Source organism: Erpetoichthys calabaricus, chromosome 2, assembly GCF_900747795.2.
Source record: "Erpetoichthys calabaricus chromosome 2, fErpCal1.3, whole genome shotgun sequence".
Classification (NCBI taxonomy): domain Eukaryota; kingdom Metazoa; phylum Chordata; class Cladistia; order Polypteriformes; family Polypteridae; genus Erpetoichthys; species Erpetoichthys calabaricus.
In genome coordinates, this window is record NC_041395.2 from 223,333,413 (window position 1) to 223,359,213 (window position 25,801).

The 25,801-nt window shown below is 39.0% G+C and overlaps 1 protein-coding gene across 4 annotated transcripts in view; it reads left to right on the plus strand.

Annotated features, from left to right (window-relative positions):
- cdh23 (cadherin-related 23) overlaps positions 1–25,801 on the plus strand; it is a 1,336,251-nt gene that overhangs the window by 578,947 nt on the left and 731,503 nt on the right. For all 4 annotated transcript variants that reach the window (XM_051923904.1, XM_051923901.1, XM_051923902.1 and 1 more), the window contains exons 7-8: positions 1,022–1,216; positions 2,233–2,361. In XM_051923904.1, coding sequence (XP_051779864.1) covers positions 1,022–1,216; positions 2,233–2,361 — 324 coding nt within the window. The remainder of the gene's footprint in view (positions 1–1,021; positions 1,217–2,232; positions 2,362–25,801) is intronic.

Consider the following 25,801-nt stretch of genomic DNA (forward strand, 5'->3'; position numbering starts at 1 on the left):
AATTAATATCATTCACCCATTACAAAAAATATAATTTTAGATATTGAGCTGGATGAATTTGGTAAATTTGCTCTTTGAGTGAAACAAGCAGTAGCAGAATGATCTAGTTATCATTGAGAACTTTGTGATAGAGTGTTTAGCTTGCTGTACTACCTCTGAGCTCACACTGCATGCCTGAATGTTTAAATTCGCCTCACACCAGGGTTTTCTCACATCCCAAAGATGTGCATGTAAGATTGAAAGACAACTCTAAACTGGCCTGAAATGAGTATGTGAGGGGTGTGAGTGACTGAAACCTCCTGTGGATTGCTTGATGCTTGTCTTATGTCCGGTGTTTCAGGTACTGCCTGATTCTCTCTGTGCCTGGAAGAAGCAGACATAAAATGGGCAGAAGGAATAATCATTTTTGATAAAATTAGAATGAGCATTTGTGATGGACTGTTTTGTCCTACATCTCAGCATATGTGACTCTTAATTATCATAGTTTGAATGTGGGTGTATGAGTGAGTGTGCATCGTTACAGCCTAGCGCCCTATCCAGGTTGGTTCCTACCATGTGCCAAAATGTTGCCAGAGCTCTGGACTCCATGACCTTGAACTAGATCAGCATGTTTGAAGATGGATGGATGAGTGGATCAGAGTGAGGTGGAGCAAAGCTATAAAGAATTACATAATGCAATAACAAAGAAAAATCCAGGTGTACAATAGGGAGGAATCTAAGTGTTACTACTAAAAGAGGAAAATAGTGCAGATTGTAAATTTGTTACATAGATTCCATAAATAAAATAGATGAGTGTTAAATTTGGAGCCTCACAAGGAAATTATGATTTTGTGAAGAAGCTTTAAATAAAATTGACATGTTCGTCATTCTCTTTATTTTCATTATCTACTTAACTTGCTTTTTCACTGGACTTTTTTATTATTTCTTTTTTTTAGACCAGGCAGTGACTTCTAATTAAGAGTAGAAGGTCAACCTATCTTCTTGGTAGCTCTTCTCACACATTTCTTTTTTTTCCCCTCAGAACACACCGGTGGGGACACCCATCTTTATTGTGAACGCCACAGATCAGGATCAAGGCACAGGTGGCAGTGTACTGTTTTACCTTCAGCCCCCTTCTCCTTTCTTTGCCATTGATGGAGCTAGGGGTACCGTCACAGTGACCCGATCACTCGATTTTGAGACCACTCAAGCCTACCAGCTTACAGTCAATGCCACGGTGAGTTCAACTTATACCAAGAAGAGAGTGTGGTTAATAAAGCAGCAATAGCAGTTTGGAGGGTGAGAAATATTATGTTCAGAGATGGCTATTTAGTCCATTTTTACACATGGAATAATTTCTCATGCACAGTCTAATTTATAGTAGTTGAAGCAGAATGCAATCTCAAAGAGAAAAAACAAAGGAGAGATGTGTAAAAATATGAGATCAATGAACGAGCCAGCATGCAACGCCTCTGTCTTTTTCACAAGCCATTTTTAAGAGTCAGTCCTAGGTAGTTAATGTTAAACTCACACAAGTGTTTGCTTGAACATAATAGAATGGAAGATTTACTGTACCTACATAGATAATGGAAGATTCTATTTTATCCCCTATAACCTAGAATGTTAAGGGGATATTCTAATGTAACTTTACACATTGATAGACTAGAATGAATTAGCAAATGGAAAGTTACGGAGGCATAAAGTTTTCCGACCATGAATGTAAATGTGAACATAAATATATAGAAACTTATAGAAATGTTTCTAAGTGTTGAGTCTTAAACAGAAACATTATAAGAAAGAAGTTTATCTGTGTGCGTATTATCAAGTTTTCTCTTGATTTTTGTGTTAACTGTTTAGCTTTGAATTTCACTAAAACTTTCAAAACAAAGACTCTTAAGACCGTGGAATGCCAGAACCTTTCCAGTAGATGAAGAATTTTGGAAACATAGCTAACATTAAACACATTTATTGAACATCGAGAGGGACCACTAAGAGATTGTAGGGCTTCATAAAAAAAATAATGTTTATTCACTACACCCAACTTTAGAGTGGTACAATCTGAAGAACGTGTAAAGTTAACAAATATACTTTAAGTGTTTGTCCTTCTCCAACATTTTTATGCAGACTGTCCTTTTCACATGCACTGCTTTTTAGTGACCCCTTTTACCTTGTAACCTAAAGTGGGGATTAGGTAACAGTTACATTCATGTACATATGAATCCTCTAAATATGTTTTTTTTTTTATTTCTGTAGGATCAGGATAAGAATCGGCCTCTTTCAAGTTTAGCCAACCTGGCTATCACCATCACTGATGTGCAAGACATGGACCCAGTGTTCCTCAACCTGCCCTACAGCACCAATATCTATGAGAATTCTCCTCCAGTAAGTAAAATCTTAGTCCTTGTTTTCATTGGATATCTTCTCCCTAACTGTTTGAAGCATGAAGAGAACAGAATAGAATAGAAGCAGGCGAAAGAGCACCAAGAAGTATGCACAAGGAAAGTCTTTGGCAATCCTGCAATATCAGGATAGAATTGACCTATCCTTAAAAAAATACACATTTTCAGACCAGTTCCTCACTGAAGCTTCTTCACAAAATCATTTTTTTCCTCCATTATTTGTGGATAAAACATTGATGCAACTCAATCAAACAAATAAGAATGAATCATCAATTTTCTATAGGTGCTAAAGTTTTGGCTGTACCGCAAAGATTTCAACTGGTCTTCTGTATAGGGAATGTACTCTGTGACGGAATGCTGTCTCTCCCCCAGGGTTAGGGGCCTGCGAGTGAGCGAATTTCACCAGGAGTGGACCTTATTCAACTTAATAAAAGAATAAGTGTCTGTTTATGTGTCTGTCCGGTTGCTATGTCTCTGTCATTCCAATAGATGGCGCATCACAAATATTAACACTACTTTTACAAATTTCATTCCAAATGGCATCTAATACAGACATACGCATTGCATGGTACGCTGCTAATGTTAATGCTAAGGTCTTTGTTGAATACTTAGATTTCAACCCATCTTAGATGGGTAGCACAGCAAGTATCATTATAATACAATACCATATATGTTGCACTTTCCCGTTTCAGAGATAGTCTTTATGTGTGTTTATTTGCTTCTCATTGCTTCACATACTTTTTCATCATTTTCTTGGGGTTAGTGTTACTGCCAACACAAGGAAATGCCACCTCACTACAGTTTACTACAGCTAACCACATTGCATTTGGGTGTTTTAAAATTACTATTATCCATGGTATTCATTACCATGTAATGTTACAAAAAGAGTTAAACAGGTAGATAGGCAGACATGTTTGTGAGCATTTTGCTAGCCTTTGGGCTTGTGAGAAATCAGCAGACAGTTCATTAAGACTCCTGCAAAAACAAACATTTTCTCTTCATTAAGAGACCTGCTGCTTTCACATTGCCAGACTGATGTGACTGAGATCCAGTTTTTTGCCTTAACGTGACACAAATCGTATGTTTTCAGGACTGTGTGTGATCTTTATTAGATCAGATTTGAGTCACATTCATATGTGGTCCTAGATCAGATACGTATCATATCCATTGTCATGCAACAAGAATGAGAATGGTCAGATCAGAATTCTTCCATCCATCCATTTTCCAACCCGCTGAATCCGAACACAGGGTCACGGGGGTCTGCTGGAGCCAATCCCAGCCAACACAGGGCACAAGGCAGGAAACAATCCTGGGCAGGGTGCCAACCCACCGCAGGACACACACAAACACACCCACACACCAAGCACACACTAGGGCCAATTTAGAATCGCCAATCCACCTAACCTGCATGTCTTTGGACTGTGGGAGGAAACCGGAGCGCCCGGAGGAAACCCACGCAGACACGGGGAGAACATGCAAACTCCACGCAGGGAGGACCCGGGAATCGAACCCAGGTCCCCAGATCTCCCAACTGCGAGGCAGCAGCGCTACCCACTGTGCCACCGTACCGCCCTCCAATAATTTTATTTATTTTAATAATAAAGTGCACAAAGCACCCTCCACTCCACAATACTCAAATAATAAATCAATAAACAATCAATAATCCTCCACACTCCCAGACACTTTGCCACCCTTCCTCCCAGCTCAGCTCAGTGTACTGGGCTTCCCAGAGTCCTTTTATACACCCTGACCCGGAGGTGTTCCCATTCAACAGTCCACAGTATCTTTTCCCTTCCGGGTCAGGGTAAACACTCCTTTTCTTCAACCCGGGAGCACATCGTTTCTTCCTGTCACGTGACCGTGACGTACTCCCGGGTTATAGGGCACATGCGAGCCTACGAGCCCCCCTACAGCGACGCCTGGTGGCCCCCAAGGTATCCAGCAGGGCTGTGTATAAAAACTACATAGTCCATGAGGCCCTGCTGGAACTCGGGGCATGTCCACGCTGCTGGGAGAGCTCCTCCTGGCGGCCTGGGGGTGAGGGCCGGAGAAAGAAGCCGGCAATCCACCACACCACACATTTCTTGGTGCAGCAATACCAGCAATAGCTGTAAAAAAGAGCAAAAGCTAGCCTTCCGGCATTTTTATGCCTTTTCAACCTAATCACGTAGAGCTGATGGAACATTTGCCATCCTCCAGAGCAAAATGTAGTTTATACACTAGCTACTAATGCGTCCATTTTGTCAGTTTTAATATTTTAATACTATGAGGTGTCTCATTCATATGACTTTTTTTGTTGGTGGTGATGCAGATGACTCAAGAACATATGTACCAATGTGTGCATTTCAGAGGACAGGTGCGTTCACATTAGTCAGATACAGGTGACTTGTACTTATGAATGTGATCTGTCAAGAGAGGCAAATCTGATCTGAGCTAAAAATTGGAATTGACCAATGAAGCTTGTAATGTGAATGTAGCATAAGTGGAGTTTGGAATGCCTAGCAGAGCACTCCTAGGATGAGAGAAAGAAAATGAAAAGTCAGCTGGGAAGTTCAGTGAATGTAAATCTCCATTTCATGTTGCTTCCTTGTTTCACACTCCGACAGGGGAGGTTTAATTCGAACACGCAGCCTTGATGGCAAGGAAGCCTGGGGTCCAAGCAAAGTGGCCCAGCTACTTTTTCAGGAGTCAGATTGACCTAGAAGTGTTTCAAGGTTATATCATTTTGACAACAGAAGTATTTACAGAGCAGACCTTTAAAGGGCCTGTTAGTCTGTCCCCCACGGAGCTTAGAGTTGCAAGACTGAAGTTTGTAAGAGCTCACTTGGGCAGAAGGATGAAGGAAGAGGAAGAGGCCAGTATTGTTTGGTAAAAGTATATGTGAGTAGCGCATACTGACATTATACTGCATATTCTTTGTATGCAACCAAGGGTTAGGTAGAGTCTCCACCTGTTTGGTTAGCCCAAAAGGGACATACCATTGCAATGTCTTCTGCTTTATCACCCAGTACAACTTTTCAGATTTTTTTTTCTTTATTCCTTTAGTTCGGTACTTTGTTTTTTCAACAAACCCATAATTTTGCACAGTTCTTGACTCACTGACTCATGTCTGAGTAGCAGCTAGTTTCAATCATAATTAAACAAACAATGTCCCACAGTATCCTGTTTGTATTTTTAAAGTGTCTTTCCTTGCTATGAAAATTGAGTGTAGGCGAGCATAGAAAGAAACATCAAGAGGTTGCTTGAACTTTACACAATCTGTAATTTATAGTTTCAATGGAAAAAACTTTCTTCATGTATAACTGTTGAGCATCTGTGAATATGGTGACTTTAAAGAATTTGCTGATTGCATTTTCAAAATTACCATTTTCTTGTTCTGCTGTTCCTAAAGGACAGAATTTACGCTCAGCTCTGTAAGAAATCTCCAGAACTGTATTTTTCCCCAGTGTCCAGCTTGAGTAATGCCATTTGTATGCACAGCAAGATATCCTCCCTTAAACATCAGTGCTAATTTGAAATTATTGTAGAAATCTGCAGACTGTTGTGCTGTTTTAAATTTTGCCTGCATGTAGCAATATATTGAAAAAGTAATGTTTTTTTTCCTTATAACCACAAAAATAGAGAATAAGCAGAGGTGTTTTAAAATTGATTTTAAAATCTCTGCATTAATAAATAACTGGTGGCCTGTAGCTTTGTTCCAACAGCTCTTATTCCATGATTGCAAATGCCTAACCAAAGAAATAGCAGAACCTTGACTTTTGGATGTGTGTTTGAAAGTGCACCTCAAATTAAATTGTAATCTATTTAACATTGTAAAATGAAGAAATTGGGTTTAATGCTACATCTGGGAACTCTTGAGGTTTCAGGGAAAAATGTATATTTTAAATTTTGTGATTATAAAGACCACAAAATCAGAAAAAAGGTTTGGGGTAGCCACCCCGTATACTTGAAGAAGCAGGTTTTAGCAAATAAATGTGTCTTTACAGGTTGGAGTCCAATACAGAACTGAGTACAATAATACAAAAGGTGGTTATATAGGTGAACAAGAGGAAGTGATGTCAGAAGGGCCAGAACTGGAAGTGAAGTTAGAATAATTGGAATCAGAAATAATGTCATCAGACTCGGGTGGAATTTCCTTCAGGCTGATCTGCATAGGAAAGAGAGAAAGGGTTAGTAAACACTGCCATCCCCTGTTGCGGTGTGTAATTGCAGTCATTCGAGTCCTGTGTGACATGTTTTTGTTTTTTGATTCTCTGCCCACGTAAAATATTTTAGCTATTCAATTAACGCCAGAATCCCTACCAAATTTTCTTTCCCTTGATCACCCTGTTTTTCCCAAAATACACACGGAAAATCGTATGTCCTTATCAGCCCAGCAACTGCCCGCTGACAGCCACCTTTGTTTTGCAAATGTGTCAGTTAGTTGCACTCATCCATCCCCCATTCAGCCAGCCATTTGCCCCTTCTGACACACTCTGAGTTTATCATCGCCAGCCCAAAACCCCTCTCTTCTACAGCTCAAGTCTGCGTTGAAGATTTTAAAGAGCAAAGACTTGTAAGGAATTCTACAGGTAATGATAAATCATTGTTTGAAATATGATACATTTAATGTGTGTTCCATATCTACATCCATCTGTGTAAATGTACCACAAAACACGAAATGTTAGGTCTTGTAGATACAAAGCAAATGTATATGTTTATTGTATCAAATATAACCGCTTGAATGTGAGTGTTTATTTCTGACAATCGCACTTCCGCGATGTCAACCGGCACACAGACCTAAATTGCTGTTTAGCATTAACTTCTACAACTAACAAACCTACACAGACTGTTACTCAACAAATAGGTATTTATTATATCCAATATGAATGCTGGAATGCAAAACAGACACAAACACACATGCATGAAAACATCTTTATTTGAAAAGTGTTTATTTTATATTCTATGTCTTAACTTGAAAACAATATTTGTACTTCACATTCACAAAAACGAAACAATTTGGCTATCATTCCAGAATAAAACCAAATAAAAAGAAATTGTTCACAAGACATGTTGCTGTGAATGTGTAAAGATTGTGAAGTCCAAATGTCAGTTGGTACAAAATAAAGATGTTTGCATTCATGTGTGCTTTCATGTTTCATTTTCAAACAGAAATATTTGATATAATAAAAACATGCATTTGATCTGAGTCTGTAACAGTCTGTGTAAATGAACAGTACTTGAAAAAGTTAGCACAATAAAGATAAATTGTTTATCAGTGCCATTATAATTTCCCTAACGCAACATTAGCTCTCTTTTATTTATGTCTCTTGTTCATTTCTGATTGCTTTATTTATGTTGACTAAGTGCATCATTCTTTATTTTTGTTTTTGTCTGTTTGTGTAAGCTGCCTTTGTTATGTACCATGTGCTTTGTGGGTGGTTCCCAAAGAGGCGGGGCCACCTGTCAATCACCACCAGGACTCTCCGTCCACCCTATAAATCCAGAGGGCCTTCCACAGTTCCTGGTGGTTTGTTTTGAATGTGCTTAAGAGTGTTGAGTTCTTGTGTTTTTCCTGTGCATGTGCTGGATTTTTGACTCAACTGTTCTTGGGTTTTCTTGGGGCTCTGTTTCATTTTTGATTTGCCTTCTTCTGAGCTTCTCAGTGTTACAGAACATATTTATAGTGAAGAACAAATATTTTTTATATGTATATTCTTTGTTTGCCCTTGTTACTAGCTGGGTTTGACGGTTTCACCCACTAATGGGCCTTTTTTGAAATAAGTAATGCAAGTCTTTGGTGCTTGGGACTTCTAGTCATACAAATCACATTCTCTTCATAATGTGTGCTGAACAATCTTCTGGCCTTATTATTCATGACATTAATTTTACTGATTACACCACCTTCTTAGACCTGATCATCAACCATGATAAGATGACTTACATAGAACAGGTTTCCCTTCTGATACAGTAGTGCCTGAACAACAATCTCTCCTTTAATGTTAACAAAATCAAGTAGCAGTTCATAGATGTCAGGATTTAGGTGGTATACTCTACATTAGTATGGATGAACAGGAATTTCAGACTATCAGACAGAGTTTGTTAGGGCTTTTTCCTTTTAATTTTCTTTTGCTCTCCCTTTCACTGTCCCAAATGGTTCCCAGTTAGGGCAGCACAAAAAGGTATCCCATGACAAAATCATAAAGTTTTGAAATTTTAGAAAGTTATTGTACATTCCTTGAATCTGTATGTTGAGAATGCATCTGTCAAGAATAAATGTATACACTGTTGAACAGAGCTGGTTAAGAATAGATAGCAAAAGAAGATCATTGGTGGAGAGAGAAGAATGGGCAAGAAATAGAAATGGAGCACCACCATTGCTCCCGTTATCTGCACGAGTCTCTGTCTGTAAGTGCTACTTTGAGAAAAGAAGAGAAGCTGTGTTTTTTCTCCCTGTGTCTTTTTAATTTAGATAACAATAGTTAGCTTTTTATATTAGTGGTCAATATGTAGTAGTAGAGTGTTGTACCGTGGGTCCTGAGTTGCCTCGAAAGCTTGCATTTTGTAATCTGTTCAGTTAGCCAATAAAAGGTGTAATTTTACTTGACTTCTCATTGGTCAATATGTACAAACTCATTTACGATAGTCATACTGTATAAAGCAACTTTCAATTGCAACATCAAATAAAAGCTGTCATGAGCTATACATTTCAAGCTGTTATATACATTCCCATTTTCAAATGTGGACATGGAAAAAAAAGTGCTTTATACTTTCTGGTTTAATATTTCCTGAAGATTTAACTTCACTTTTTTATTCACTGGATCCACACACACCATATTCCATGATGGCAACAACAACAACATTTACATATGTAGAATATTTTCATGCAAAGTGCTTTGCAAGAACAGAAGTAAAAGAAAGAATTACACTTCCAGTGAAAATTTTAAATAAATGCATAAATGGACAATACAAATAAGAAAAACAAATCAAAAATAAAAATGCAAAAGTCTCCAATGAAATTACATATAACACAAAATACTTTTAAATCCACTTGCAGTTTTTTAGGTCTTAAGTAGTTATAATTGTACAATCCAGCTATGCCTAGAAGGCAAAGAGAAGAGGAAAAAAAAAACACCATCTGGTGGATTGCTGAAGAAGATCCTTTAAGGGTTCTAAAGCCAACCAGCAACCCCCCTGCCCTGGGCATTCAACAATACATAAATGCCATATTTGACGGTTTGGAGGCTGGAGTTGTTCCCAGCTAGCATAAGGTGCAAGGCAGGAGCTCACCCTGGACTGGAAGCCAACATAAATTAGATACATTAATCATTAGAAATTTGAGGCAGCAGCTCTCATCAGTAGTTGCATAATTCACATTTATCACAACATCAAAGGCGTTTGCAGAGTATTTTGACCAGGTGGCAGTGGCGCATGATGCCACCACAGAAAAGTGGGGAAAAAAAGCATAGAAAAGTAGTAAAAAAAAAATTGTTTATATTGAAGTAGCTCTAATAATCTATTTCAAATGACACACCCTAAAAAAACAAATTATGAAAAGGTCTTCTGAAATAGTGTAGACATTTATTACATCTGTGATAACACAATGCTATTCTAAATTTTCAATCTGAAACCCCACATATATAATGTAATGAACATAAAATGTAACATTTAAATTTACATTTTATATCAGTTAAAACACTAATATAAAAATGTCATCCTCCTAACATTATAAACCATCATTTAAACGTGCCTTATATGTCCAGGAAGGTTAATATAAATGCTAATTACTTAGACTATTTATTAGCACAAGCTATTTATAATTACTATATATGTATGTGCACAATACATTTAGGAACAAATTATGCATAATTCATTAATTATGATCTCTGGCAGGAGTCATCTCTTCCTTGTGTGTGGTTCAGTGCTGCCTACGCCATGTACAGGTACAGTGATCAAGAGTACTGTCTCACTGAAGAGGTGAACAAGACCAGATGGTTTCTAGAACCTTCCCAGAGCTGTTTCAGACAATATCCATGCAATTAGATTTTTTTTCTTCTGAGGCTCTGTCATTCTCATTATGTTCTGCGCCATTTGTCTCTTCTTCCTGTTTTAACCGTGATGCTATGTACAATATGTGAGAATTAATACAGCCAATGCCAGATAGTTTACTGTCCATGGTGCTGAAACTGAATCTTTTATTTTATTTTGTTTGTTGATCCAAACTCTCCACAGTGCAGGTTGCTGATCACTTATATGCATTGAGGTCAGAAAAGATCAGATTACCAAGGACTAATAAAGGTTTTTAAAACAAGTGAGCCCGAGAAAGCCACTGTTTTTAATTTGTATTAGACTTTTCTAAGGCATGAAAATAAGGTTGTCATAAGTTTCACCAGGCTGCTTTCCACAAGGGATCCTTCACCCATCACGTACTCTCCATCTGACAACACCAGCCTTATCTCATAATAAGTCTAGTGCCTCAGAACAGCTTTTTAGCACTTCATTTTTGCAGAAGAGTATGTGAACTTTATGCTGCAGGACCAGGGTTACTGTCCCCTTCTGGACAAAGCATGATAGGGCCATAAATTGTCTGTAATTGGGGGAGTCGGCCTGTCTCGCTTGCTGAGCAGCAGTGGCTGTAGTGGAGAAACACAATTACAGTGCTGTGATTTATTTTTCTCTGGCAGACTGGCTGCCACAACCACAGTACACTTGCAAAGGTCACACAAGCAGGGATTTATGGCTAATGCTTTTCAAGCTGGAGTGTAAATTTGCTTAAAGTGCAAATTTGTTGCCCCTTGGGATCATTTATATTAACGTTGAGAGTAAACAAAGGAAATGGCAATGCTTTTCAAGGGAAAGCCCAAACTGTCTGTCAGTCTTAGGTGAAATTACTTGAACTTAAAATTAACGTACAGTGGCATCTTTGTGATTTTGTGAAACTCATGTGATGGCTTTTGCTGTTCCTGACTTCAGCTATGATGATCTACATCTTGGTCTCTCTCTCTCTTACTTCCTTGCCGAGTTTACTTCTTTTCCTTGAGTTATGTCTCAAAGAGTTACTCTGTTTTATGGCTCTCAAGTTTATCTACCTTAGATTCCTCTGATTTAAAAAAAAAAGAAAAAAAAACCTACTTCCATGGCAGGTATTTCCAAGAAATGACAATGCCTTAACCATGAAATACTTTAGCAGTTTGCCCCCTTGCAGCCAATGTAGTCCAGTTTACATGATTTTTTTATCTGTGCAAGTTGCTAATGCACACATGGGTAGTCAAGAAAACAATTCTAGAGTCCCATTGGGTGCACTGCCTTGTTGGATTGTTCAGTTAATCAGTTGGTTTTATTTAACTGTAATATTCCCTTTTCTGTCTCCTTTTCTTATCTTTAGACTCTCTTGTTTTTTATTATCTTAAGATAAATTACTTGTAGCTAAACAGTTCCTAGTTATCAGTATCCATATTTTAAATAGTTTAGAAACACTTGGCACAGTTGTTAGCATTCGTGCCTCAGAGCTTCATCAGTTTCTGATCAGATCAATGTTGAGTGCAGTTTGTATGAACTCCCTATGTCTGTGTAACATTTGTCTGGGTACTACACATTTTGAAGATGCCCAAGTTAAGATCATTATAACCTCTAATTTTGCTTGCTGTGAGCATGTGTACAGATCTGTGCTTTTCCCTCATAGGGTCTAGTGTACCATTTATGGTTGAATCCTGCTTTGTGCCCGAGGCTGTTAGGAAAGGCTGTGGCAACATACAGGCCTCTGCTGGAAAGAGGATGTTCATAAAAAGGTTAGGTGGGTGAAATATGATTTACAGGAAATTGACCATTTTCTGACTTTTTCAGAATGGCCCTTTCCAGTGCTACCAAAACTTTATAAAGCTGAATTGGGAGACCTGCAATATTTCTCCAATATGTCCTCTCTTGTTCTCTTTCTCTCTGTCTCTCCCTCTATGTGTTTCTACTGTCAAGGTTATGTTTTTGTATTGTGATGGGGATTGCCAAGTCATGTTGACTATATTAACACTGCAGCTCAATTACATTTTTTTCACTCCTATGTGGCACAGATTTGAACTTTATAGAGAAGTGTAAGCAGTCAAAAACCACATGGAATCAGAACTTTTCAGATCTGATTTAGCCAATTTTCTTATGTGGTATTAAGTACAGTACAAACATATGTAACTTGCATGTGACCTGAATTTCAACCTTTGAATAGTACTAGGGTGTTGTACCGTGTTAGCCATTATGAATGTAGAGAAAAGCCAAGCAAAATGACACCTTTTATTGGCTAACTAGAAAGATTACAATATGCAAGCTTTCGAGGCAACTCAGGCCCCTTCTTCAGGCAAGATGTAATACAGAAACTGAAGTTTCCTATGTTTATATACACACTCTAGGACAAGAAACAACATTGGTAAATCTTTAAATGAGAGATTTTGTATGTAAAAAATTAATAGATTCATTCAGGCTAGGGTTAATTTAGCAAGAGAGAAAAGAACAATGTATTGTCAAGATCTCTGGATAAGATAACTGTCCAACAAAGTCTTTTGAAGTTTGTAATGAGTTTTTCAAAACAATGTGGGTCTGTAGACAGGTTGTCTGTCATTCTGAGAGATGTAAACAATCCTCATATCTGGCCATAAAACTCTTGTCTTTATTCAATCCATGTTGTAAAGTATTAAATTTTAGCATGAGTTTAACTTCCCATTCTTTTCTCTCTTGCTGTGTTTTGAAGTTGCCCATAAGCACTGTGACCTTAAAGTCCTTCTCACAGTGTCCATGGCTGTTGAAGTGGGCCGCCACAGGAACATCTGTGTTGCCATGTTTAATGTGGAACCTGTGTAAGTTCATTCTCTGGCGGAGTGTTTGTCCAGTTTCTCCCACATAGAGTGCAGTGTCAGGACATTTCATGCAGAAAATTAGGTAGACTACATTAGATGATCTGCAGGAAAATGATCCCTTGATGTGATGTTCGAGTCGGCAGTGTGGTATAACTATACGGTCTGTATCATAGATGTGGGCGCGTGTTTTGCATCTTTTCTGTAGGCATGGAGATGTGCCATTTTCTGTTGGTTCACTTAGGGAGCCTCGGACAATTAATTGTTGAAGGTTTGGTGGTTGTCTGTATGCCAGGAGGGGAGGTTCAGGAAATACATTTTTCAGTGTTTGGTCATTGTTTAGTATTGGCTGAAGTTCTTTTATAATTTTTCGAAGTGTTTCAAGATGTGGGTTGTAGGTGACAACAAGGGGGATGCGATCCTTGTTGTCTTTGTTTTTATATTCCAGAAGGTTGTCTCTGGGTATGGCAGTAGCTCTTCTTATTTGAGTGTCTGTTGTTTTCGGGGTGTAACCTTGTTTGATGAAATCTTGTCTGAGCTCCTGCAGTTGTTGATCCCGGTCTGTTGGGTCTGAGCAAATACGATTGTACCGTATTGCTTGGCTGAAAATAATGGAGCGCCTTATATGCTTGGGGTGGAAGCTATCACTTTTCAGGTAGGTCCGTCTGTCTGTCGGTTTGTGAAAAATAGAAGTTACAAGGGTGTTGTCTTTCAGTTGAACGGTGGTGTCAAGGAAGCTGACTTCTGTTTTTGAGTAATTCAGCTTCAGCTTTATGTTGGGGTGAAAACAATTATATTCATTATGAAAATGGAGGAGGTCCTTTTCACTGGCAGTCCAGATTATGAAGATGTCATCTATGTAACGGAGATACAACATTGGTTTTACGATGCACATTGACATGAAATCTTCCTCCAATTTTGCCATAAAAAGATTTGCATAGTGAGGTGCAAACCGACATCCCATTGCAGTCCCCATTTGTTGTAAGTAGCAATCCTGTCCAAAAGAGAATAGATTATGTGTCAGAGTGAATTTTATCATTTCTATTACTGACTTTGTGGGTAAATCATGTTGTTTGAGGTACATTTCACATGCCAATATGCCATCATCATGGGGGATGTTAGTGTAAAGTGCCTCAACATCCATTGTGGCCAGTAAGGTTCCCTCAGGTAAGGGGCCTAAAGCAGACAGTTTTTTTAAGAAGTCAGTGGTGTCCTGGATGTAGCTGGTTGTGTTACGGGTGAGGGGTTTAAGGATCTGCTCCACCCAACCTGAAACATTTTCTGTAAGGGAGCCAATTCCTGAGATTATAGGTCTTCCTGGGTTCCCTTCTTTGTGGATTTTAGGAAGCATGTAGAAGTAACCCATTTTGGGGTTCTCAGGAATTAAACTGTTTACATGATCCCTGATGTCAAGAGGAAAGCTACTTACTATTTTTTTTAGTTCCTTTTTGTAGAGATCTGTTGGGTCTTCTTGCAGTTTGTGATAATGCATAGTATTGGACAATTGTCTTTGTGCCTCCTGTATGTAATCTGACGTGTTCTTGATGACTAAAGCACCCCCTTTGTCTGCTGGTTTGATAATGATTTCTGTATTTTCCCTTAGTGAATGTATGGCTCTCCGCTCATCCCTAGTAATGTTTTCTATCCGATTTTGTTGCCTGTTTAAGATTCCTGTTTTCACTCTCTGTCGGAAGCAGTCTATATAATTATCCAGGGTAGAGTTTCTGCCAGCTTCTGGTGTCCATGTGGATTTATTGGTGGGGTTGTTGTAACTGCTTGTTGTTGGTTCCTGTGTGTTACTGTTTTCTGTCTTGTGGAAAAATTCTTTTAGTCTGAGTTTTCTGAAGAATTCTTCCATATCACTGCAGAGTCTGATGTTGTCAATGGGCTTTGCAGGACAATATGAGAGTCCCTTTGTAAGTACCGACATCTCTGCTTCATTTGGTGTGTATGAGGAGAGATTAACAATGCAGGTCTGTTGCTCTTTGTTTTTTGCTATTAAGTGTCCAGCTTTCTCTCGTAGTCTATGCAGCTTTTTCTTTTTGTTAACAATAAGGAGTTTCTGGAGTCTTTTGTAATAGCAATGGAGCTCCTTTACCATCTCCTGCCTGTCATTTCCAAGGAGCAGGATGAGGTCTTGGATCTCTCTTTGCGTGTTCTTCTTGATGTTGTAGAAAATTTGGATTAAGTGGTTTCTTATCCTTGCAGATGTCCTAAAACAAAGTTGCTCTGCAAACCGAGTATTATAAGTGTGAATGGTTGGATTCCTTATCATGATGCCTTTCGGGATAAGATTTTCCTTGGAGGAAGATTTCATGTCAATGTGCATCGTAAAACCAATGTTGTATCTCTGTTACATAGATGACATCTTCATAATCTGGACTGCCAGTGAAAAGGACCTCCTCCATTTTCATAATGAATATAATTGTTTTCACCCCAACATAAAGCTGAAGCTGAATTACTCAAAAACAGAAGTCAGCTTCCTTGACACCACCGTTCAACTGAAAGACAACACCCTTGTAACTTCTATTTTTCACAAACCGACAGACAGACGGACCTACCTGAAAAGTGATAGCTTCCACCCCAAGCATATAAGGCGCTCCATTATTTTCAGCCAAGCAATACGGTACAATCGTATTTGCTCAGACCCAACAGACCGGGATCAACAACTGCAGGAGCTCAGACAAGATTTCATCAAACAAGGTTACACCCCGAAAACAACAGACACTCAAATAAGAAGAGCTACTGCCATACCCAGAGACAACCTTCTGGAATATAAAAACAAAGACAACAAGGATCGCATCCCCCTTGTTGTCACCTACAACCCACATCTTGAAACACTTCGAAAAATTATAAAAGAACTTCAGCCAATACTAAACAATGACCAAACACTGAAAAATGTATTTCCTGAACCTCCCCTCCTGGCATACAGACAACCACCAAACCTTCAACAATTAATTGTCCGAGGCTCCCTAAGTGAACCAACAGAAAATGGCACATCTCCATGCCTACAGAAAAGATGCAAAACATGCGCCCACATCTATGATACAGACCGTATAGTTATACCACACTGCCGACTCGAACATCACATCAAGGGATCATTTTCCTGCAGATCATCTAATGTAGTCTACCTAATTTTCTGCATGAAATGTCCTGACACTGCACTCTATGTGGGAGAAACTGGACAAACACTCCGCCAGAGAATGAACTTACACAGGTTCCACATTAAACATGGCAACACAGATGTTCCTGTGGCGGCCCACTTCAACAGCCATGGACACTGTGAGAAGGACTTTAAGGTCACAGTGCTTATGGGCAACTTCAAAACACAGCAAGAGAGAAAAGAATGGGAAGTTAAACTCATGCTAAAATTTAATACTTTACAACATGGATTGAATAAAGACAAGAGTTTTATGGCCAGATATGAGGATTGTTTACATCTCTCAGAATGACAGACAACCTGTCTACAGACCCACATTGTTTTGAAAAACTCATTACAAACTTCAAAAGACTTTGTTGGACAGTTATCTTATCCAGAGATCTTGACAATACATTGTTCTTTTCTCTCTTGCTAAATTAACCCTAGCCTGAATGAATCTATTAATTTTTTACATACAAAATCTCTCATTTAAAGATTTACCAATGTTGTTTCTTGTCCTAGAGTGTGTATATAAACATAGGAAACTTCAGTTTCTGTATTACATCTTGCCTGAAGAAGGGGCCTGAGTTGCCTCGAAAGCTTGCATATTGTAATCTTTCTAGTTAGCCAATAAAAGGTGTCATTTTGCTTGGCTTTTCTCAACCTTTGAATAGGAAATTTTAACTACCGTACATACTCGTGTTTAAGTTCTCCCACGGATAAGTCGGGGCTTGATTTTACCATATAATTTCCGGTATTTTATAAAGTCGGGCGTATAAGTCGAATACGGAAAACTCGCCAGAGAGAGTAACCACCGAGCACACTGCCTTTTTTTTCTAGGTATTGTGCCTACGTGACCACACGGTAATACCAAAACTATTCCGAAGCGACGTTTGCACTCTTTTGTGTTTTTTGGATCTCACACCCTCATACACCTTTATCGTAAGAGCATCCCTTATCCATGATGGAGCGTTCAATCAGAAGAAAATATGAAGCTGGTTTTAAATTTAAAGTCATTGAAGTGGCGAAGGAAATTGGTAACTGTGCTGCTGTAACAAAATTCGATATATCTGAGAAACTGGTGCGAGATTGGGGGAAGGAAGAAGATGTAAAAAAGAAAAAATGTAAGTGCCGTATTTTTCAACGGGCATATAAGTTGGGGTCTGATTTTATGATCGATTTTTTCGGGTTTCAAGACCCAACTTATACACAAGTATATACAGTATCTTACTTCACTGTTAATGTGGCCTTTGTTGTATCTCTGTGAAAAGAGTACAGTACCGACAAGGCATGCCAATGGAAAGGGAGGTGCCAGACTTAATATGACTGTAGAATTACTGTTGCCAGCCAAAACTGCCCTGTTTCTACATTTGTGATGGAAATTGCAATGGCACACTTCAAGTGAACATTTTTCTGACAGAGTCTTTGTCATAAGTATTAAATGTCATCCTCAACATTCTAAAATTGCTCTACTACAGTTTTACACGCGAACCCTCCAAATTTCACAACCACCTGTCTTGTCACCTCTCTTGTGTTCACAGGTTTCTATGTACAGATAGGCAGGGATAATTGCACTCAAAGCAGCAGCTATAATTTTTCATTTTCATTTTCTCTTCATTGCTGTCATGAACTGATGAATTCTTAGATGCCTTGCGCAGATGGTTTGAAGGATCATAGCAATTAGAATGCTGTTGGTATTCATATTGGTCTACTAGGTCACATCTGTCTGGTGAATTTTATTTTATTCATTTTGTGCATTTGAGCCACCTTCAGGATGGATAAGATTATATTGAATAGTCAAACAAAAAAAAATGGATATGAACCAAAACTTGGATTCGAGTCACTTTTAGTGGCAGTGTGGACATAGCCAAAGAGACTTGATGTATAATTAGGCTTTGCTTCAGTTCCACCGCCAGAACAGTGTGACCTTAATACTGTCATGGAAAAATTCAGATGTGAGGTTTCACAATGAAGCTGTTATTATTTGTTCTTCCTAATTGTTCCTTATCTTAAGAAAAAATATCCAATAACCCACATAGCGCCGCGGAGGAGAAGTAAAGCATACAGCAGGTGATACTTCTTCGTTCTGTCTGACTTGAAAAACTAGGTCACTGTTTATGTACTGGCAAGTAAACAGAGCTGTAAGTGATCCCTTATGTGGAGATAACAGTTTGTTCCTGATTTATCATTCCAACTCAATATAGGAGCATGCAATTGCAGGTTGAGGTGCCGCTAAGAGGTGTTTCGCTGATACTCTTAAAAACAGGTAAAAGTAGATCATTATAAAATTCTTAAAAAATACAAACACTATGACTTATTGATGGCTGCAGCTTTAGTTATTTTAGCATAAGCAAATAAGAGTATGGGATCCTCAACAATAAGCAAATATGCGGGATGTTTTTTCCCCTCAAAATACACAATGCTTTTTACAGTAAAGATGTGGATTCCTTGAATTTCTCCTTATCTGGAATAAAACCACTAAATCAAGCAAACACAAAGAAAAGGGTACATGAAGTTTTAAAATAAACAGAACAAAACAAATCCCACCCTCTTACCTCTCATCTCTTTTTCTGTAATCCTTTGGCATTTGCTTCTCTCTTCTTTCCTGTCAAGGTGGTTACACCTCAGCTCATTGGTCTTGACGTTTATAATGCATTCACTCGTACAGAGCTCACTTTATATGAATATATTCTCTTAGACCTGATGAAATTTGCAACACAAATAATACACGCCAAGCAATAGTAAGAATGTATATAGTAACAGACTGATGCCAAGGTCCTGCACATACTTACTTACTGACCAGCAGAACTGTTGTGTTAGCTGGTACTTTTATACCTACACTGCAAAAGTCAGATACACATGCGGATAATAAGAACACATCTAATTAAACTAAACTGTTGAGATGTACCAAGGAGACTCACTGCCGTTTATTAAATTCAGTTTCTACTGTCTTTACCCCTTACTGTACAATTGAAGCAGATACAAGATGAAATGTGAAAGTCATCCTATTAATCATCTCCTCAATGATAACCTTAGGCTCTGTGCAGAATGATCTTTGCCTGCAATGTCAGAACGTATTTTGACTTCAATAAATGCACAGTGCTCCGTCTAAATAAAAATAAAAACCAATAATATCAGCCAAAAGGATGCATTCTACTCAATGGCCAGTAGTCTGAGAAGTTAGTACATAATCAGATCTAAGATAAACGAATCTGTCAAAATCAATGAGAAATAATTAACACTTGAACCTTAGATTGGAGTATTCCAATTTTGGCTACCACATTAAATTCATGAAATATAATTAAGGCAATGAATACATGCTGTATACCATCCCAGTAGTGACCTACAGTTTCACATTAATCAGTTGGAGGTCAACTGACATCCACCTTGCACGCACAATAGCTACGGACTTCTCATTCCCAAGCCAAAGATGAAGTAAAGAGGATACAGTATACCGTATCTGATAGTAAAGAAGGGCATAAGAAGACTCATCCAAAGATCATCATCAAATATATCCTATTTCTAACAAGAAGAGAGGATGAAATTGTCTGCTATCATGTACACGCCTTCCATTCCATTCAAAACACCTGTCAGGTATCCTTCTCCAAACTTATTCTGAATTACAAACAAATATTAGCGGAGACAGCTAGTGTACATGTAAGAGATGACAATTACCTGAGTATACCTGGAAGAAGATACCACTACACAGTTAGGTTCAAGTCTACATTAGAAAAGCACAAGTTGATATTCAGAGGCCATTCATCTGAATGAAGCTACACTTTAAGTGAATTATTTTTTCTACAGGAATGTAAGAAAGTGAAATCCAAGTATTACATACAATACATCATTAAATTATCAGGAGAAGATAGTTTGAATCATCAATGTGAAAAAATGATATCAGTGTGTGAAGGTGCGGGTCCTGCTCCATGCTGCCCTTTCCAGTATTGGGAGCTTCTTGAAGCCACCATCGTCGATAGTCATGACTGGGGTGAGCTGGACAAAAGGAGGACACCACATGAAGCAAGGGGAAGGTGCAGAAGTGTACAATGCTTTTATTAAAAAACAAATCAAAACTAAACAGTGTCTAAAAGGAAAATGCAGTGCTTCTACTATCAAAAAACTAATCCATTAAAATGGGTGAACGTGGAGGTTAAAAATCCAATCAATAGTTCCATTAAAAACGAGGTTAAAATACTGGCAGGAACAGTCCATTTTTAAAAAACAAAAAAAACCCAGTGCTTTTCCCTTTATCTGGCGGCTCATCTGCTTATCCTTCACGGGCCTCACAGCAGAGGAGTCGCCCTATCAGCAGATGCAGCTGGCCTTGCACAGGTCCGGTTGCCTTGCACCCCCTGCCTATGTACAGGTTCCCTTACCGAACCGAGACTTAGGTCCCCAATGGCCAGGGCGCTCACACTAGGGGCTCTCCCCACCAAGCCTCTTTGACCCCGCTGCCTTCCGCAGTGAGCCATCCAAACTCCTGGTCACTCCCGCTCCTCAAAACAGCACAGCTGGAGTGACACATTCCAACTGCCCCTGAGTGTCGGCCATACACTCCTTACCAGCTCTCCTCCCAGCTGTCTGTCTTCTCTCCAACGAGCCTGTTCCCTTTTGCTTGCTCACTCCCGCACCGGCTCTTTTCTCCTCCTGCCTCCTTCTTCCTTTAAACTCTGTTCTCTCTTTCTCCCACTCAAGCTTCCCCTTTTAAAATGGTAATGTGGCACAGGTGACATGGAGATTAGCAGCTCCCTGTATCAATTACAGCCACGGGCGATCCCACACCTGTGCACTTAAGTGCGGGACCTTCTGCATCGCGCCTGGGAACCGCTCCTGCCACGCTATCACACCCCCCTCTTTAAAATTGCGAGTGCGGCAATTATTTATTTAACATGGTGCCAATATGCTGCGGATCTCACTTTACCACACAGTGTTTTTTGAAACATTTATTTATATAACAGTTCATGCATCCTTTTTATAGCATTTAGTATTTTTGACCTTTGGCTTCACTTTTGTATTTTTTCAAGTGTTTAGGATTTTAGTTCATGTTTGGAAATACCAATTTTTGTGACCTTCTGGTTGTTGTTGTTTATTGATTTTTGATTTGGCCTCTCTATCAGCTGCTATTCTATGTATGACCTCTTTGTGGATTTGTCTGCTGGATTACAGACTTGTTTAAATAAATCATATTTTCTTCTTTGCCATTCCCGCTTCATCAAAAGCTGCAATTTAATTTTGATGCATGCAGTCATCTTTGCTTTACAGAGTAGTGCTTTGAGCAGAAAATTAATGGCCTGGTCTTGCCTGCTGAAGAGATGGCACAAAACCGGCACACTGTATGCACTTATGCCTGACAGATTAATCTTCAAATATGTCCTAAGTATTTACAGTGCAAAGATATAATTTCCAACTATCCTAAATACCTATCTTAACTACTTACCCCATATAACCTTATATAACTTTTTAGATGCCTGAGGTTTCACTATCCCAGTGTCACACTGCTCAAATCTGCAATTGCATGCCAATCTCTGTAGCTTTTGTAGCTTGTTGAAATCTCCATGGTTATCCTAAAAATTCTCCATAAAGAATCTTAAACATATTCAAGAAGACTACTGAGTTCTGTACTAATCAGTTACCCTTTGACTCATGCATAGCTGATCTTAGTTGAGGCATCTGTAATCACAACCTAATTACAAATTCACACATGCAGCAATTTCGGCATATACAGTATAAGAAACATGGTTTGAAATAATATTTTCCTTTTTAGGAAATACAATATATATATTGTGGAAAGTTCGGACCCGGACACAAATAGGCAGACACAGAATGTCCCAAAACACATGCGTTTATTACACCACACAATAACACAGTGCACTAATCACCATCAAAACATTCCTTTAGATTACTTTCTCTCCTCTCTACCGCCTCCAACTCCTCCCAGGCAAGCTCTGTCCTCTTCCACCCGACTGGAGTGAGGCGGCCTCTTTTATACATCACCCAGATGTGCTCCAGGTGCTTCCTGATCTTCTTCCAGCAGCACTTCCTGGTGTGGCGGAAGTGCTGCTCTTGCACCCGGAAGCACTCCAGGCATACCTGGACTCTATAATTGTCTAGGCGCCCCCCGGCGGTGACCACGGGCCCCAACAGGGATAAGCTTCCAAGCTCTGCTCCCATGGTCTCCACACAGACCAGAGCGGCTGCCCTCTCGTCGCCTGGGGAAGGTATTACTCCTCTCCCGGTCCTTCCAAGCATCCCGGCTGGGCAGAACTCCCAGCCGTCTGCCACAATTTTTATATATATATATATATATATATATATATATATATATATATATATACAGTACACCCCCAAAATTTTTGGGAGTTACGTTCCTAGAGCACCCGCGAATTGTGACAAAATGCGAATTTTGGATGTGGTTAAAAAAAAGCCTATTTTTATAGTTTAAACCCTAAATATGCCCCCAAAACACTTTAATTTAATTTCAAACTCAGCTTAATACATTACCTAAAAAAAGATTATAAAGGTAAACCTGGATACTGTGCTGCTATGTCTCCCGCAGTGCTCGAATATAAAATACCGATAATATCGCTATATATACTGTAATTCATGCAAGCACGTTTTCATTGCCAGAAGCCTTAGAAGGTGCAGGGCATTTTGGCGGCATCTTGGGACTTTAACCCTTAAACTGCCACATACTTGGGGGTTAATGCATCCCTGGACGCCAAATACTTTTTTGCTGCACTTTAAGTAAACATCACAATTCACAAAGAAAAAGTGAAATTTTAATAGAACACATTTTTTTTCATGCAAAGAGCATCACATTTACTGCAACACTGATAATTTTACACACTGCTAATGAACTGTAAAAACTATTTAAAAAAACTACTGGAACAATATGTATGAGATGTAACTGATGCCATGGATGAAATTAAGTAAATCACATAGCAAACTGTGCTTGAACTGGCAGCATGCAAGCACACAGACGTAAGCGCTGGCGTTGGCAGGCGAGTGCAGCGGCTCAATCCCAGAGACAGTGAGGCTGCAGGGTGTCATGCTTAGGTCACAGAATTGCACAGAAACACAGGAGATTGTAGAGACAGGAACTTTATTCAAACACTTCAAACAAACATGTCTCTTTCAGAAGTAAAATGAGCTCAGTATGCAGTTAGTTCTCGATTAAAAGAATAGGCAAACATCATAGGGGAGCACAACGGGAACGAGACCCCCAATAGGAGCAGAGGATGTCTGGGGGAAGAGAGAGAAATAAAGCAATCAGCCAAAAAGAACAGGTACTGTTCAGGCTTTTAAGTATGCGTAGCATCATGCGAGAAGCATATCACGCGAGAGAGCAGCCGCAGGTAAGCCCAGCAAGTAAGGGAGCAATGTGAAAGTAGTCTATCAGCGTTTTTTAAGAGGGATTTTTTAAGGAGCTTCTGTGTCTTCTAGGGGTGTGTTCAGCCCCCTTCTCACAAGGGCCTGGCAGTGGTCATGAGCTGGCTGCTCAATGAATGTACAGCACTGACTGATCAACTCCTATGTGCTTGCAAATGGCACTGGGAAACGTCTATAGCCGGTTGTGGCAGTTTAAGGGTTAAGAAGAACAAAACGGAAAACACAAGAACACTCAGCTGGAGATGCATCATATCACAGTCAATCAGCAGCAAGGAGAAATGAATAATGCTGTAGTGGTCTGGTGCCACTAAGCTTCACACCATTGAGAAGACGGTGATTTATTTATTTTTATGGGGGAGATTCCAGGGACACACCCAGCCTTGACCTGACCGTGTGCACTCACAAATAGAGACAAAAACAAACCAAACCAGTAATCAAACAGCAAATAAAGAATGTAATGAAAACAAATGAAATAAATGAAAACAACGATACCACCCCTGTTCCCCTTACAGCGATTACACATTAAATACAACAAAGCACCAACAAAACACACAGAGTAAGTCATGAAAAACGTTCATGAAAAAAAGGCAGCAGATGAAATGTAATGGTGAAAATAGATAGTCCAGAGATCCGCACATTGAATGGGAATGTAAAGATACTCCTATCGCTAATTCCTGAAATGGTGAAGACGGGCGGACAGTTCAGGAGCGCTTCTTTCTTTGCAGGATGGCCATGAATCCACTTACAGTCCTCATGTACACAGGCAGACGGCAGACAATCCAGACGCCAACCACAAAACGATCCATGACAAAACGAATAAGTACAGGTAACCCAACAGAAGGCAGGCAGAGAGACAGGAACTTGAAACATAAATTACAAAAACTTTTTGATTTTGGTCACTGGCCCCCTTTTTAAAAGCCGCGCTGACATCCTTTGACCCCAACAGCCCCAGCACCCTCAGCAGAAGACCAATCAGAGCCACTGCAGGGACTGCTGGGAGTTGCAGTTTCAAATTCTATTGGCTACATTCACCATCCCATGCCGTGGTTTTCTCTACAGTTGCTTCCTGTTCTCTCTAAAGTACAGTATTGCCACGAAAAAAGCCATAAAAATTGCTGAGGATATTTGCGGTTTCTGCTAACAATTATTAGATAGGTTCTAAGGAAAAATCTGCGAATGACTGAGGCCGCGAACTCTGAACCACGACTTTGCGGGGGTCTACTGTATATATGCACTTAAAATATATAATATTTAACATTCATACCATCTGTATGATTCTCTTTTTTGACTTTTTCTTCACCAGTATTGATTCTGTGATATTTTCATAACGAAATGTCTGCACAGAATTTGTCTGATTTAGGTTTTCTGCCTTATCCTGAAATCTCCTAATTTCCATGAATCTCCCATACTTCTTTGTTCCATGCAGCTGAGTTTTTTTCATTCATCTCCATACCCAAGGTTTGAATGCCTCTAGTTGTTAAATGCCTTCATAGGCTCCTTCTCCAACTCTTACAGCACCCTCCTCCTAACTATTGTGCCAATCAATATCATCACCTTCAGATTTTTCTTTAGATCACTTCACAAGCGTTCCTTCATTTTAGAAAATGCCTTTGTCTATTGGTATTTGTTTTATTTCTCAGGTGTAGCAGCTGTTTAAAGGACAGCTGGTTGGTTTTGTGTATTTTTTCCTTCATCCTTTATAAACCTGATTTGGCTTTTGACAGAGTAGACATCCTGCTTTAATGTCATTCTATATTTTTTATGCGACAACCCATGTAAATCACAGTTTTCACACTTTTTCAAAATATAGAACGGATCACAGGAGTCAAATCAAATCAAATTATATTTGTCACATACAAATCATACATAAAGATCAACATGTAGTGAAATGCTTACTCATTCAACTCCAATAACTGTGCTTTTAACTATAATATAAAAGGACAATAAAAATAATACATGACTTTATTAATATCAAAAATTATTAATATAATTTTAAAATATGTGATAAATAATAATTAAATAAATAACTTGATGTAAGAGAGTTAACAATAGGCTATTTCTAGACACTTTTTCAGGATGCA